At 47.1% G+C, this 17,101-nt stretch overlaps 1 protein-coding gene across 8 annotated transcripts in view; it reads left to right on the top strand.

Annotated features, from left to right (window-relative positions):
• The window catches only part of CTIF (cap binding complex dependent translation initiation factor), a 144,855-nt gene that overhangs the window by 66,470 nt on the left and 61,284 nt on the right, over positions 1-17,101 (top strand). For all 8 annotated transcript variants that reach the window (XM_086867470.1, XM_023944079.2, XM_086867472.1 and 5 more), the window contains one exon: positions 13,598-13,674. In XM_086867470.1, coding sequence (XP_086723596.1) covers positions 13,598-13,674 — 77 coding nt within the window. The remainder of the gene's footprint in view (positions 1-13,597; positions 13,675-17,101) is intronic.

Raw genomic sequence — 17,101 nt, forward strand, 5'->3', positions numbered from 1 at the left:
TCCTTTCCTGAGGCTTTGTTTGGGTGGGGATTTCTGGAAGGTATTTCACAGGCAGGTATAATTAAAGAAAGACATGCTTGCCTGGAGGCTTGACAAGGTTTCTTTAAAGCCAGGCCTTTAGTGTGGTGGCAAAACAGAAACCGTTTGTTTCCCGGTCCAATTGAGGGGAGGCTGGGAAAAAGGGGGAGCTAATCAGCTGGGAATCATCCCAGTTAAATGCTGCACACCAGGGTTAAGGCCCTTATCCAGCAAATCCTTGAAATATGTGCTTAATTTTAAGTCCCTCTGACTTCAATCTGTTTACTCTTGTGCTTAAGTTTAAGCATGTGCCTAAGTGCTTGTCTGGCTACACGCCAAGGCAAATAGTAGACTTAGGAGCAGACTCACATAAAGTAAGTGCTTTGCTGGACTGAAGTTCCATGGGACAATGGGTGGTGTGCAGGTCTGGGATGCTGGAAGGGGACAGTGCTGTGTATCCCAGCTCCATCAGGTTATCCTGTGTTGGGTACCACAGACCTGAGGCTGTGCTCACCTGCAGGGAACATCCAAACAGTGTGGCCTCTAAACAGGTACCTGAATTTCAGCATCTGTTTTTCTGTTCTGAAGGCATCAACCTCACCTGTAGCCTTCTGTATACCACAGAAAAACACAGTCTTGGAAAAGCATATAATTTATTTCCTCTCCATTGAGAGAAAGGAGCATGTTAATGGAGGAAAATATTCTTGATTTTATCATCAAAGAAGGATGGAGAGCAGATTCTATGACCTGACTAATAAATCTTGGTAGGAATTTGTGTGGCTGCATTAACACAACAAAAAGGACTCCTGTATTAGCACAAGCTTTTATAATGGCTTTATCTTCTTCTTTCCTGTTCCAAGCTAATTCCTGAAAGCCTTCTTCTAATCCCCCATTTTGCTCATCCAGCCTGGACTTCTTAGAATGGCAACGGGGGTTTTTTTCTTCAGTTTTAATCTACAAATGACAGCTCTTAAAGCTAATAACTGTAGCTGTGGCACGCACAAAAATGAAAAACTGCCATCAAGAAAACAAGATGTGTGTTTTTTGAAAACACCACTACCAGGGGTTAAGGGAAATTTGCAGCTGGAACAAATACAGCACTCGTCTAACTTCCTCAATAACTCTGCCGAGAGAGCGGGCAGTTGCCAGACTGAGGAAGCGTGGTTAGCCATCGAGTCTTTGAATGCAGCTCCGTTTCCCCCTCAAACCCATGGAATTTATATTAACCTCCAGCTTTTCTTAGCTGGTGGGAATTTTTTTTTTTAATTTGCTTGGGTAAGAGCCTCACTTTTGTTACTTTGGTTCACAGGAGGAGTGGAGGAGATGGTTCTGCTCCTCATGCTGCGCTTTTGCTGGCAGAAAGCCAGCGATGTTAAATGAATAATTTTTGGCAGTGGTAAGGAGAGAAAGGTTGAGGCTGCCAAGTACAGAGTCACAGATGTCTGATGGCTTGGTTTTGGGAAGGGCAGGCTTGAGAGATCCTAGCTCACTGGGTTGTCTCCAGGCCCATCAGAGATGCAGGCAGGAGGAAGTACCCCATGTGCCTTTAGCATCTTGTACATGGGTGTAAATGGAGCAGACAGAGAGCACTATCACAGAAGCATGGGATGTCTTGGGTTGGAAGGAACTTTAGACACCGTGTCATCCCACCCCCTGGCATGGGCACCTTCCACTAGCCCAGGTTGCTCTAAATCCCATCCAACCTGGCCTGGAGCACTTCCAGGCATGGGGCAGCCACAGCTTTCTCCAGGCAACCTGTGCCAGGGCCTCCCCACCCTCACAAAGAAAGAAATATTTCCTAATGTCTTGCTTAAATCCACTCTTCTTCAGCTGTGTTTGAATTTCAGTCAGGATGTCTAAAACCACTTTCAGAGAAATACTTGTCTACCTGAATTAAGGCCACAGGAGATCTCCCTAGGTGAGCATGGAGTGTAGCTTGGGAGATCTCATATTGCATTGTAAGACTCCTGTAGGGTCCCTCTGTGATTTCAGAGCCACTTTGGAGGCAGAGAATCTGTAGGATGCTGGTGGCTGTGGTGCTGATGGTGGTGGGCAGGAGTCCTGGGAAGAGAAGGGAGCTGGCTGAATGCACATGGGGGATGTGCTGGTTGCCAAAATTACCATCTCTGTGGTGGCAAGCAGTTTGATGTCTCCTTCTTACTTAGTGAGCACTAAGTGCATCTGCAGTTTTCCTGTCATCCCATTCTGCTCATTGCCCATTCCAATCTTGGGGGCCACTATCTCAGACCCTGTCCAACTTCTGGAGCTGAACCCATCACAGGCCCAATTCTGCCAGCTACAGAGGCATCAAGGAAATTAGAAAGCAGCTGAAAAAACTTTAGTGAGGAGGGGCAACATGACCCAAGACATCCCAGTAAGCAATGTCTTTGATGTTGATCACTTGACATATGAAAACACAACCAGGAGTTGTGTGGCTTCTTCAGTTTTGGTGCTGATTCTTATGGAATCATAGAATGGTTTAGGTTGGAAAAGACTTCTCTAAGATCATCAAACCATTCCCCCAGCACTGCCAAGGCCACCACTGACCCATATCCTCAAGTGCCACATCCACACAACTTTTAAACCCCTCCGAAGGTGAGGAGTCCACCACTGCCCTGGGCAAACTGCTTCATTGTTTAGCAACATTTTCTGTGCTGAAATTTCCCCTAATATCAAACCTCAACCTGATGTTTTTTGTTCCCCACTTGGATCTGATGAAACACCTGAAGGTGCATCCTTGTGACCAGTATGAAATTAATTGAAGAGGCTTCACCCAGCTCCTGGTAATTATCACAATAGCAGCTGTAAGTTATGCTTCCTCTGGCAGGAAAGCAGATGTTTGAATGGTGCCAAAATCTTTGGAGATGTCATGTTGGAGATTTGGGCTTTGCAAGACTCAGGAGAACAGATGACCATCCTGCTGCTTGTCGTCTGTCAACTTTGGATAGAAAGCAGTTTTTGAGGAATCTTTGCTTGGTGGAAGTGCCAGGTCCATTTCCAATGTCACATTTGGACACTGCTGTAAAGCAGCTACAAACATGCCTTTCTTATCTCCATTTTACAAAGTAGCCTGTGGCTAACAGGGGCCTGCAGAAGGTCAGTGGAAAACCACCAGTGTAATTAATATGTGATGGGATATTATTGATACTCTGTGGCAAGTGCATCATGTTTTCTGAGCTTTTCCCTGCCTTAAAGCCCATTACAGCAGGAGGAATCCTAGATCCTCCGTGTATAACAGGAAGATCCTGGGCAGGATCAGACAGATTTTCAAGGAGTTGTTTCTTCTCCCCAGGTACAAACTGCCAGTAAACTGGCAAGCAGAAAGTCAGACCCTTGTGTTGCATAGCCCACACTCCCATGAAGGACTGGGACTTTTCAAAGGGAAGAGGAGGGCTTTTGTAGGATTAAATTGGCATGTACACATTGGGATGTTTTCCAAGTGAGGGTGACTGAGACATGGGATCTTCACATGATCTCTCTGGGCTGAACTAGACTAAGCAGCAACTTCAGAGAGGAGAAGAGACATCTCTTGGTGGCACAGTCATGAGGAAAAGGCATTGGCTCTTAAGCCAGCTGCAGATAGAATATCTATTGTGTGAGAATGTTTCCAGCACAACACAAGGGACTTGGGAAAGGAAAGGACCATGCTTCAGCCATGAGGGTCTGTCAGAAATGTTCACTGGAGGGACTGCCACTACCGTGACCATATTCAAGTTGATGCCAAAATTCCCTTTTGCTTTGATAGTGCAGCATATGGATCACAGGGATATGGATATGGATCATGTTAAAAAAAAAAAAAAAAAAAAAAAAAAAAAAAGGGAAAAAAAGCTTGTTGAATTATAAACTATTGCTTGCAGTCTTATGGTGTTGAAAAACTTCATGCACTTGGAAGGTGTCCAGCAGGAAGTGCCACAGACTGAAAAGGTTCTCCTACTGCCTCTGGTTCTACCCATAGTGAAAGAAAATAGAAGCCACCTGCTGTGTGTAAGACTGTGAAGTTGTCACTTTGTAAATAAGAGGTTTCATAACTGTTGCACTGTCCCAAATCCCAGGAGTTTACAAGATCTTGAAGCTCCTTCAGGCTGAAGTCCTGATCTGTCCAAAAGAAGATGAGTGGAAGCCTGGTACTGGGGGATTGCATAGATGGACTTGGAAAACATACCTTATTTTAATAGTAATGGTGAAATGGAAATATCCTTGGATGTAGCCCTTATCACCTGGGAGCAAAACTGAGGGTCAGGCACACCTGGCCAGAGGAGGCTGTACCAACACTGGGGATAACACAGACAGGTTCTTGCTTAGAGGTTCCTAAACTCCCTGAGGCCTATCAGGTGTGTTTATAGGTCACCTTAAGAATTTATCCCAGTCCTGCCTGCATGTCTCCTCCTTATGTCACCATCTACCACAATGGAACAGTGGGGAGGTGTTGAGGGACCTTCTGCCATCCCACCTCACTTCATCTCAGCTGGAGAGATGTGGTCAAACAGTATGCTGAGCTGCACAAATGGGGGTGGTGGGCTTTGAAGAGCACAAGGGACAGGAAAAAACAGACTGGGGCACATAGAAAATACAGAGGAAATGTATATTTTAAAGAAAAGAGAGGTCCCAGAGGCACTGAAATAGCTCAAATTATAAATATTCCAATAACAACCTCATAACACTGTTAAGGCTCAGGTAAAGCCATTCCTCCCTGACCCCCAAGCTGGTGCAAGCTAAGGAAGATGTAAGAAAAGCTTTTCAGAGCTTTGCAGCCCTTTCTCAGGATGAGCTTGGGCTGCCTGGACAGACTGCAAACTAAACAGCGTCTGTGGTGCCTCCCAGTCACAAGTGATGTGGGTAGTATTTATTCCCAATATTGGCTGAAAAAGTCTCCTTTTTCCAGGGAAAAGCAAACCCAGGTCATCAATGCGATTTATTTTAGTGATTCTTTAAATAATCTGCATGTAAGAACTCCAAGCAATGGTGTGGTTATAACTATACTTACTGGATAAATGTATTTATTTATGGATGGGATGCTTTACTGCTGACAGCACAGTTTGTTTTTAAGCCTGACCAGGGTAGAGGAAATACATACAAATAAACAATAAACCTAAACAACACTAAAATAACATCAGTTAAAACAATTAGAGTTACTTCCACTCGCAAAGTATTGTTCCCATTTTGCTACAACATGGGAAAAAGCTCCATTTCCTAAGTCAGCTTGTAACTGATTTGGGATTTGCGGATTCTGGTAACAAAAGGGGATTTCTTTTGTCTGTTATTTATACTCTTCCTATGGCACTGTGTGTCCGTGTCGGCGTGTCTGGAGCACCCTGTCTCAGTGCAGCAATGTCTCCAGCCTGTCCCATCTCCGTGCCTTAGCTGGGCCTGCTTGGGCTTCTCCTCCTGCCCGTCCTGCTTGTGCTGGTGTGAACTTATTTGCAGAGGCAGTTCCTCCTAGGAGACTTTGTCCTGGTTTTTAAAGTTTTATTATCTCTGAATTATGTATAATTCAGGAGCTCAGGGGCCAAGAGTTAAAAATAGACCCCGGAAAATGCGCTGTCAGTAATCAGCAGAAGGCGTCAAGGAAGGTTCAGGCCATGTTTTAATTGGGATGTTTTGCCTAATTATTCTAATGCTTTAATTGCATTTGCATCCTTCACCCCGCACAGGGAGTTTCATGCCGGGTTGTGCTGCCATTCTCTGTGTGTTTTGTGCCATCCCAGAGCTGGCAGCAGAGGGCTGAGGTGGCACAGCTTAGCTGCCACCAAGTATTTTGTGCCACCGAGTATTTTCAACGTTGTCTTGCCTCTAGCTGTGTGTCTGCTCTCTGTCAGGAGCCAATAAAAAACACCAAGGAGAGGTGATGGGAAAATAAGTGTCTGAATGACACTTCATTGAGTCTAGGACTGCATGTGTAGAGTCTGTGATTCACCCATCATTCTCTGAGAAGTGTACACCAGAGCATTGACACTCAGCAAGTGGGAATCCAGGACTTTGTGTCCTTGGGGCCAACAGGGGAGGGCAAAGCCCTGCAGGGAATACTGCAGGTGTTTTTAGTGATAACTCAAGAGTGAAGTTTAGCCATGACAGTCCTGATCACAGTCACAGCCGTCCCACCCTTTTCTTTGGAAAAAGTCTCCTCCGCAGCGCTCATCAGTGAGGCACGTGTGCTGCAGCCACACCAACCTTTGCTGACAATCTGTGGTTTATGTTGTACACCCCAAAGATGCATTTAACCAGGAAATCCTCCAAACTGCAAGGAATTACTTAGAATAATGGAATTATTTAGAATCATAGAATTATATAACAACCTGGGCTGGAGGGGGGACACACAAGGATCATTGAAGTCCAGCTCCTGGCCCTGCACAGGACATGTTTAAGAATCCCACCCTGTGCCTGACAATGTTATCTAAATGTTCCTGGAGCCTTCTCTGGGGCATGTTGCACTATGCCATGACTGATCAGGCTAGCACATCCTACTGTCAAGGTCCCACAGAGCATCTCTTCTCCACGACAGAAAGTCTTAGATCCATGGTAGCAAAACCCAGAAAGTTGTGCTCCTTTTCCAGCTCCTGGATGGCTGGAAATTAATTTCCTTTCAGTCCTGTAGTTGAATTTATCCCTAGCTCAAATCATGGAGGTTGAAGAAGGTGTCCTTGGAGGCTGCCAGGACCCACATGCACTGTGTTGTGGGTGAGGAAGGATGGTAGAGTCACAGCCATCAGGTACTGCAAGGGTTTACTTGCCTTTTATCTTGTGTAGGGAGTATTTTGCAAAATTGTTCCTTAGATATTGAACACCAATTATTCAACACCAATATGGTTATTCAGGAGGCAACTGTTATTGTAAGCACCTTACAGGAAATATGAATAGCTTGCAATTTAAAGGAACAGATTTATCACTTGCATTTTAACAGAGAGGAAATAATTTCTGTGTGGCTTCCTGACAGTGTTTGGTGTTCTTCCACGGCCTCCAAACCAGGTCAAGGCTTTGGTTTGTGCCTCAGCTCTCTCCTTCCAAGATGTAAAAAATTCCCCTTGTGGCTGACAGACCAGAGCCATGGGAATTCCTGGAAGAGAAAGAAGCAAGTGGCCGCTGAGGACAGAGCCCTGCTGAAAATGCTGACAGGACTTATGGATATTCATGTGTGTGGCAGCACAATGTATCTCTGAGTCATGGAATCACAGAAGGATTTGGATTGGAAGGGACTTCAAAACTCATCTCATTCCAACTCCTGCCATGGCCTGGGATACCTTCCATTAGAGTCACCTCCAGCAGAAATGCCAGCCTTGGGTGGATAGAGGTGATGGGGGTGCTGCCTGTGGCACTTTTGCCATGTTTTTCAAGTGCAAGGGGCTGGGATGGTTGTACTGAACACACATTGACACACTGAACCCCATAGGCACCATGATTATGGTAGTTAAATATATCTGCAGTTCTGTGCAGTCCTGGACTTCCCTGCCTTGGACAGTCCATCCTGAAGGCAGATGAAAGCCTTGTTGCCGGGTGCTGGAATTCACTGGGTGGGTTTATGGAACCACAACATATTTATCTTTTTACACTCCCTCCAGCCTTTGTATTTCTGTTGCTCCCTCTGCACAGTCAGATGGGGCGTCCTCAGCGATTCCAGCCACACCTCACCCTTCCCACTCCCCCAGAAAATAAATCCCACCCTGAACTTTGAGTGCAATAAAACTGAGTGAAACTCCCAGCTCCTACCTCAGGCCTAATAACCTGTTTGTTCTGTTCAGGCCTTCTGCAACCATTTGTTTAAGATAAGCAAGGGCGGATGTTTCTTGAGGGCACAAAAGGCTCTCAAGATAAAGCTCCTGCAGGACTGATTCTGTGCTGTGGCTGGATCATTTCCTTCTCTCATCACCTGAGCGTTGTTTTTTTCCATCAGTCCAGTGCTTTCCTTAACCTTCTGTTCACAGTCAGGGTTTCAGTGTTGCTGTTTCCTATTCAGGTGTCTTCAGCTGCCTGATGATCACAGGCTGGCGGTGTTTCTGCTGTATGGGGAAACGTCTGCGAAAGAGGCTGAGCAAGTTGTTGTGAGTGAAGGCACTTGCTCTGTGGGTTGAGGTTTCACATCTGAAAGTCAGGCTGTAAAACCACACAGATGAAGCAATGAACCAAACCCCTAGAAGCCCCTCAAATCTTTGTGAAACACCTACAAGGTGTTTGAGGTGTTTGGAGGCAACAGCTGCATTTGGGAATACAGCAGTGGAGGAGAAGGAGGAGGAGGGAGGGTGCAGGATGGTCCCAGACAGGACAATCACTTTTGTAGAGCTGTTGTTTTCAGATGCCAGAGAAGTTGCTGTGATTTGCTGCCTCAGGGTGGTCAGCCATCTTCTCAGGGAAGAATCAGTGGCAGGAAAAAGCTCTGCCTCGTTCCTGTTTATCAAGTTGTGATTTGGGAGTGTTCATGGGAGAGAAGCTGGACCTGCCCCAGCCCTGAACCCCCTGCCCTGGGCTGATTCCCCAGCGTGGGCAGCAGGGGAGGGGGGATTGTGCCCCTGTGCCCCTGTGCTGAGGTGAGACCCCACCTGCAGAGCTGCCCCAGCCCTGGGCAACACCAGCACAAGGACGTGGAGCTGCTGGAGCCGGCCCAGAGGAGGCCACGCAGCTGCTGCCAGGGCTGGAGCCCCTGTGCTCTGGAGGCAGCCTGGGAGAGCTGGGGCTGCTCCCCTGCACAAGTATTCAGGCTCCAGGGAGAGCTGAGAGCCCCTGGCAGGGCCTAAAGGGGCTCCAGGAGAGCTGCCCAGGGACTGGGGACAAGGCCTGCAGGGCCAGCACCCAGGCAATGGCTTGCCAGTGCCAGAGGGCAGGCCCAGCTGGGATATTGGCAAGGAATTGCTGGCTGGGAGGGTGGGCAGGCCCTGGCACAGGGTGCCCAGAGCAGCTGGGGCTGCCCCTGCATCCCTGGCAGAGTGATGGAACTAGATGGTATTTAAGGTCCCTTCCAACCCAAATCTTTCTAAGATTCTACTAATTTCCCCAGTAAAACAGGCAAAGCTGGTGTCCTCCTCCAACTTCTTCAGATGATCCTGCTGCAAAGGAGGCATGAGAAAAATGATGACAAAGTCTTTTTTGTAGCAGGGTAATACTAAACCCAGCCATTTCCCTCTTCTGTTCTTTCCCATTTTCCTTGTGTACCTCCCAAGACAGTATCCCCCAGGTTACTGGGCTAGGGGTATGGGGTGGGATCAACTGAGGGATGTTGATGGGGAGAGGCAGATATCAGTGGGGAAAGAGGTAGAGGCTCTTGGATTGCTGCAGAATGCCAGCAAGATCTTGAAAGCTTTTTATTTGTTCTTCCATTAAGCTTTGATGTAAATATGTCTGGGGAGCAGCTATTTGGATTCCCACGGGCAGGTGGGCAGGGATGAAGCTTGACAGACACTTTCCTTAGAAAGATAAAGCACAAAATGAGTGCATGTGCCTTCAAATGTGCTGTCTGTGGCCTCTGTTTGCAATTTCTCTGTTAGCAATTTCAGTGTATGACAGATTTCCCTAGCTGGCCATATGACAGTCACCTGAGCTTGACAGACATCACCTTGTCCAAGGGCTGTTTTCCTCAAAAAATCTAAAAATGTTTATGCACGTCACAACACAGCTGATCTCTTGGGGACTGGCCCAGAGGGCAGACCATTCCTGAACAACCCTTCTTTTCTAGAGCTTTTGGCCCTTCTTGTGAGAGCACGCATGTTTATGATTTAAATTGGAACATATGTGCCTTAGAAGTCCCATGGGCATCTCAGGTTCTGCTCCAAGCTTCCCACCATGCAAACCCACAGAGTGTTTAGCTCCAAAACTGAAAATTAGCCCTATTAGCAACCATTCCTGTGACCATGGGCTCCTTGTGCTTTGCTTTTCCCAAACCCATCACTTTCAGAACCAGCAGCACTGAAATACTGGTTTGTTACCGTCTCCAGCCACCTGTGAATAAATATCAAGATAAAAATGTGGGAAAGAGACCAAATGTGATCCTGCTGTCCAACTGAGGAGCTGCAAACCTGCCTATGAAAACCATGAGCACACCTGAGTTATGTTGTTTGATTGAGTTGAGTTTGATGGTGTTTCTGGCCAAAGCAGGATAAAAACCCATTCCCTTTGCAGACCCACTGCAGAGCAGAGGGTGGTCTTCTGCCTTGAGAGACATTTTCCTTTGGCTCTGTTCAGGGATTTTGACTTCAGAAGGAGTGTGTCTGCTGAAAGATGGAAGAGCTGCATTTCAGATCCATGTTGTCCTCAGTGAGCTGTCTCTGCTGAAGGCACTTCCACGGCTGTCCTGCATGACAAATGATGGACAGCAGCCTCGAGACAAGAGCTATGTTATCAAAGCTCTCACCGTACCCTTGGGATTCTATCCCCACCCACCCACCCATCACCTTTGGTCTTCTCCAGCCACTCCGCCCTACTTGCAATTCCCTGATATTTCCTTTTACATCAGCGTGCTGCACAGAAAAAAAGAAAAGAAAAAAAAAAAAAAAAGTCAACTTTTCTCCCTTCCAAATTTAGCTTTGTTTAGGCACCAAAATAGACAAGAGTAGGGATTGGTGACTGTTTTTTTCCAAAACATTGTCTCACAACGAGGACTGAGGAAGGGAACTGCTCAGCTGGAGAAAGAAGATGTTTGATTTTTGTAAATGGGGACACAAAGTTCTCTGTTGAAGCACAGGCAGTGTCCAGGAGTGCTCCTTGGATTAGGAATTTATTCCAATGTAATTAATTCATCTCTCATCCCATTGATGTCAGCTGCTGGTGAGTAGAGGTCTGAGGAAGCGCAGGGGTTCTGTGCAAGGAGAACATGCAGGAATGTGTCACTTTATGTATGGTTTTCAGTTGGAAAGAGCAGAAAGGCAGCTCCTGAGACTTTAATGAGGTCTTCACTTGAGGAAATTGGTCCTTGTGTGGAGCGCAGATAGTTTCATTTTTCCAAGGTAATTGTATTTACACGTGTGTCTGCAATGCAGCTTAAATTCTTAAAGACACTCCAAGCCTGCTGTGGTAGTACAACATTTAGAAACAGCCTTGCTAATTATTGTACTATTTTTAGCCTCGTTTCCTAAACTAACTCTAATGGGATTGGACAATGTGTCTCCTCCTTCTCCTCCTTTTCTCATTCAGTTTGGTATCTCTTGGCCAGTTTCAAGTAGTTTTTCAAAGGAGCAGAGATCTCAGAGATACCAAGCTCCTCCTGTGCATTCAGTGAAAATAAATGATTGGGAAAGTGAGTGTTGAGGAACACTCAAACCACAGCTCTCAGCAGTGAAGCAGTTTCAGTATGAGCACCCTGATCTGGTGGTAGGTCCCACCTGTGGCAGGTGGGTTGGAACTGGATGATCTTTAAGGTTCCTTCCAGCCTGAACTGTTCTGGGATTCTGTGATTCTAAGCTATTACAGAATCATGGAATTCTAGAATATGCTGTGTTAGAAGCCACCCACCAGGATCCTCCAGTCCAGCTCCTGGCCCTGCACAGACACCCCAACAATCCCAGCCTGGGCACCCCTGGCAGCGCTGTCCAAAGGCTCCTGGAGCTCTGACAGCCTCGGGAATGTCACCATTCCCTGGGGAGCCTGGGCAGTGCCAGCACCCTCTGGAGGAAGAACCTTGCCCTGATATCCCACCTGAACCTCCCTGGCACAGCTCCAGCTGCTCCCAGGGTGCTGTCCCTGTCACAGGGAACAGGGATCAGAGCTGTGCCTTGGGAGGAGCTGCAGACCCTAGTGAGGTCTGGCCTCAGTCTCCTCTTCTTGAGGCTGAACAAGTGCAGTGACCTCAGACACTTTCTCATGTGGCTCCTCCAGACCCCTCACCATCATTGTAGCACTCCTTTAGACCTTTTCTAATTAGCTGTATGTTTTGGCTGGATGAATTCCTTATGGCTTGAAGTCTGGAGGAGCAAAGCTCTCCAAATGGGAAGGCTCCAGCTGCCATGGGATCTGTAGGGTGGCTGCAGCAGCAGTTTCTCCAGGCTTTTTGCAGTGGTCAGGATGGATGGTCACAATAAACCCTGTCTGTCCTCAACTTGGTGGTGTCTTCTCTGGCTTAAATTCATCATCAACCTCAGGAACCTTTCTCCTCCATTACATCTTCTACTGGAGAAACTCAAGATACTGTTATCTCAGTAACTACTACTGAAGTAAACTGTCCAAATTTCCAAAGGCTCTTCACACAGAGAGGGACTTTTTTCTCAAGTCAGTGTCACAAAGCTGCTGCTGGATGAGGCATATCCCCACCCAGCCCTTGCCCTTGCCCTTGCCCAGGCTGCTCCCTCATGGCCCCTCACATGTGGTGATTCCCAGCAGCATCTGGAGCTCCAGACTGAGATAGATGGTGAAGAAGGATAAAAGGAGCAACTTTTACAGGGCTTTTATTGCCAGCTGGGGAAGGACAATACTGCATAAGTAAAATTCATTATGGTTATGACAGCTTTGTGGTCCCTGGAAAATAAATAATACTTTGCACTTATGTGGGGCCTTTCATCCAGGAACCTCTAAGCTCTGTGTGAGCATTAACAAAGCTTCATCATGCCCATAGTAGGATGGTAAATACAGCAGCCCCCTTATCAGATGAACAGACCACGTTAGAGTCAGCATCTTCAGTGGAAAGAGGGCTCTGGGAAGGCAGCAGCTGGAGTTGCACACAGCTCTGCCACTGCCTTGTCTTGGAATCACAGAATCCTGGATTGGTTTGAGTTGGAAGGGACTTTAAGGTCATCTCATTCCAACCCCCCTGGCATGGGCAGGGACATCTTCCACTGTCCTAGGTTGCTCCAAGCCCTGTCCTACCTGGCCTTGGACATTTCCAGGGATGGGGCAGCCACAGCTTCTCTGGGCACCCTGTGTCAGGGCCTGACCACCCTCATAGTAAAGACTTTCTTCCTAATTAGTAGTAAAAAATTTCTTCCTAGTATCTCATCTAAATCTACCCTTCTTCATTTTGGGCTTGGGCACATGATTTACCATCCTTGTCAGCTCAGTTGTTTCCTGTAAGGTGGATCCCACTTGTCCTTGCTGCAGGGGTGGCATGGGCTGACTCATTTGTGGTGGGCAGGCTCAGTGAGGTGCTCCTGAAGGAACCAGGTTCCTTCTTGGTTGAGGGCACAGTCCCATCTGACCTACCAACTGTGCTTCCTGTTGGTTTCCACGAGTATCCTCAAAATGATGCTGAGCGTCCTTCCTTCACAGACATTTTTTCAGCTGTGTTTTGGATAAATACAGAAAGGAAGCAGCCCAGGGAAACTGGACAGCTTAGGTGCACCAGTGTGTCATGTGTGAAGTAGGTGAATTCCTTGTCAGTTGTGTGTATGGGATTTATGTATACGTGATGCAGTTTTTTGCCCTGCGTGGTTTCTCCCATACAGAAATTGCAGATAACTTCATTCCCTGCTCCTCGCAACAGCCCTGAGAGGGTACAACACATCTGTGGATGTTCAGACCTGCTCTTGTAGGGTCTGGAATGTTGCAAGGATGTCTGGGGGGAAGCTGTTTCTTTTACCATGCTCACGTGCTGGGTGTACATCTCTGTCTCACTTTCACCCCTTCCTTCCCCATCCTGGAGCTGATGGCTGCTTTTCTCTCTGTTTTACAGGGTTACCATCCGTTGCCTCATGAAGCTGAAATCGCACACACCAAAAAACTGTTCAGAAGGAGGAGAAACGACCGGAGGTAGGTGGAGCCTCTTTAGTGCCTTGTTTGTTTGTTTTTTTAATCTTCTCTTCTTTGTTGCACATTTTCGTCAAGTGCTTCATGGTGAGTCTTTGGACATTGCTGCTGTTCAGTAGTGTTAATGTATAAACTCTTATTTCAGCACTAACATCCTGAAAATATCTCGGGATGCGTCCTGTATTGATCCAGGAGTACCTTAAGGACCTTCTCTTCCCCTTGTAGTTATTCCTGCAAAGCCAGATCCCCCAGCTTGTACTCAGAGGCAGCTGGCAAGCTGTTGTCTGTAACAGCTCAAGTCCTTGGGATTTGCTTCCTCTTTTCCTATTGAAAAGCAAAATTTGCTGAGTTTCAGGGTTGCGTGTAAAGTGGGTACGGTTTGGTTAAGAGGGGGTCACAGCCAGCCTTGGGTGTCTGTGGGAAGGAGGGGATGTGCTGCGCACACAGCCAAATTCCTGTGGCATTGCTGATTTCAATCCATTGAGTTAACTCAATTGGATATTTAATTGTGTAAAATGCATGTTCAATTATATGAGGGCATCTAAAGTCCTTGATGGGAAACGTGACTATGGTTAAATGTGAAAAGAAGTGAGGAATAAGGGAGTTAATTGTACATGCAGCTTTATTTCTCCTGACTTGTTCTGCTCCAGCTGAGACAACATACCCAGGGCAATAAAGCAGCTCTAATACCATGATTTTGAAAGATGATTGAACAGGAGAAAAAGTGGGCAGTGTTTTCTCCTGGAATAAACTGTAGTCTATGCCTGAGCTGTCACAGAGGGCATTTTTGGTGAAGTCCTGAGGACTTCACTTGGGCTAGTGAAGCACCTTTTGTTTCATCTTGGAGTGTGTCCTCAAATCACTTCTTGTCTCATGAACAGCTGTGATATAGCTAACTCTGCGTGATTTGGTTTTCCTAAACTTCACTGAAGGTCCAAAAAAGAACTAAAAAGAGTTTTTTCAGGCAACCTAGAAACACAACAGGACAACCTAGAGTTTGTCCACAGCAAACTCTGTTTCCTCTCCTTTTGGGGATCCCTCCTTTTTAGCTGTACACAATTCAAAAGCCAGCCTAGTCTTGTGATTTGGGTGAGTAGGAAAAGGTCTTAATTCAGCTGGGTTGCAGCCCTGTGATCACCAAAACATGGTTATAACCAGGTCAGCTGTGTTGCAAGATTGAGCTGGGTGTGTTTAACTGGCTCCTCTGAGGAACCACAGTGGACTTTAGAGAGTTCTGCTCCCATCTCTGGTGTTCCTCTGCCATACAAAGGGTGCTTGATGCTTTAGGAGAGGAAACCCTTGGGGCTGAGATGTCTTCTGCCTGAAGTCCCATGCCCATGGAGCTGTGTGTTGGGTCTTCCCCCTCATCTAAAAAAACTTGCCAGTTGGAAGAATGGGAGGGAACACACCAGATGTGCATTTCTGTTTCTTTTTTTCTTTCTGGTCCCTTCAGATAAGCCATCAGCAGGCAGAAGCATTCAGCCCCCCAGGGCATCCCTGCCTCCTGCACAGATGGCAAGGAGAGATAGCAAAACAAACTGCCTTGGGCTGGGGTTGGAAGATCAAGGGGTGAGATACAGCCCTGGCCAAGAAGCACTGGGATAATGTCCTGGGAGAGGAGAAAAAAGCCTTAAAACTCAATTGATCCGGCATCATTCCAGGGGAGACCTGGGGTCATTTCAGCCCTAAGCAGTCACAAATGAAATAAAATGGAAAGACCAGAAGGTATGCACTTCTGCTCAATTCCTCCACATTGCTGTCAAAGCTTAGCCAGAATACCACATTTATTTCAGTTTCAAAAAGCTAAGAATCCAGAGTAGAAGGAGCTGGAGTGAAAAGGCAGTTTTTTAAGTAATTATTTAAAAGAAAAAAGCATGGTTCCCATCCCCTTCCTTCACCTTGAAACCTCATCAGCCTCCCTCTCCCCATGCCACTTGTTTTGCTGCTGGAGGTTTTCAACGCCCCCTTGTATCTGTGGTGCATTTGGGACTAGGAGGGGAGGTTTAGTCATTTTAGTGTCACTTGAGTTGCTCCAAGAGAGCACTTGCTCCTTAAAATTGATTTCTAGCAGTGAGTTAACTCTCAGAATGTTTATTTTATGTGGAAAGCCTAACAGAAGTATGGAGAGAAAAGGGCAGGAATAGAGGGGGGGGAAAAAAGGGAATAGGAAAAAAACCCAGATGGTATCAGAACACAGACTACAAAGCTGTTTACAGTTTATTGCAGTGCTATTATCTTAATGTCCCAGCCATTATTCTGGGGCAGAAAAGCTCCATTCCGGAGCTGGTGGAGCCACACAGGTGACATAAAAATTCCTCAGGGTGAGGTTTTATGTTAGGCAAAACAGTCAGGAGTAATGGGCTTTTTGTTTAAAAACCTCATCTGGATATGGGGAGAATCAAAATTGCAAGAGTGTGGATGGGGCATCAGGGGTAGTGAGGCTTGGGAGAAGCCTAGCAGGGCCATTTGGTGATACATGGGTTGGCAAGGGGGTGGGAAGCAGCTCTGGATGCCTGGACCCAAGGGAGGAGGGTCAGGTTTCCTGGAAAGAGATTGGTAGCAGCCAAGGATGGGAGTAGGGCTGGCATGCAGCGGGTTTGTAGGGAGAGAAGCCTAAGCCTTTAACCTTGCTAAGCTGGTTAAAAGCAGGTGTGGCCCCAAAGTCCTGGGCACATCTGGTCTTCATGGGGCAGCTTTTCCTCTGCTCCTGAAGCTGATGGGTCCTGAAGCAGCACCCTGGGCCCCACAGGTAATGCCTGTATGGGGTGCACGGGTTCTTCCTGCCCAGCGGTTGCCTCATCCAAGGCTGACAAATCCCCAGTGACCATGGTGGGCGTCTCCTGCCAGGTGCAGGAGTCACCCTCACAAGGCCATCCAGCTTGGGTCAAGGTGTCAACCCCCAGTTTGACCTCTGCTTGATGCACAGGTCCAGCTGGCCTTGCCTGGTGGTAGGTGACCTTTGGCTTGGCTGAAGCTTTTATATAACACAGCCATTACAAAAAAGCACATTGGTACCCAGGAATCTGCCTTTATCTTTTTCCAGCTGGTCTTACAAATGGTAGTGATTGCCTCCCAGAGTGTGTGTGGGCTTCTCTGGCCTCCCTGACAGTGACATTCAGATGGGGACATGTATTGGGCTAGTGAAGCACCTTTTGTTTCACGCAGAGCAACGACGCTGATGTCTGGCCCTGCTATAAATAGTGCCTGTCCCTGCTTCCTTCCCGTCACCTTTCCTCGGGAAATGTTGTCCCTGTGCTGTGGAGGAGCACAGCTCACCTACCCTGAGGTCTCTGCCACACACCTTCCACTCTCTTCAGGAGAAGCTACACCAGGGGAGTGACCCACAGCTCTCCTGGCATATGTGTTGTGTTTTTATGTTCATCAAGTCTTTTCCATTTTTGTGGATGCCTTATCCTTCAAAGTGTTCAAG

Source organism: Cyanistes caeruleus, chromosome Z (genome assembly GCF_971803275.1).
Source record: "Cyanistes caeruleus chromosome Z, bCyaCae1.hap1.1, whole genome shotgun sequence".
NCBI lineage: Eukaryota > Metazoa > Chordata > Aves > Passeriformes > Paridae > Cyanistes > Cyanistes caeruleus.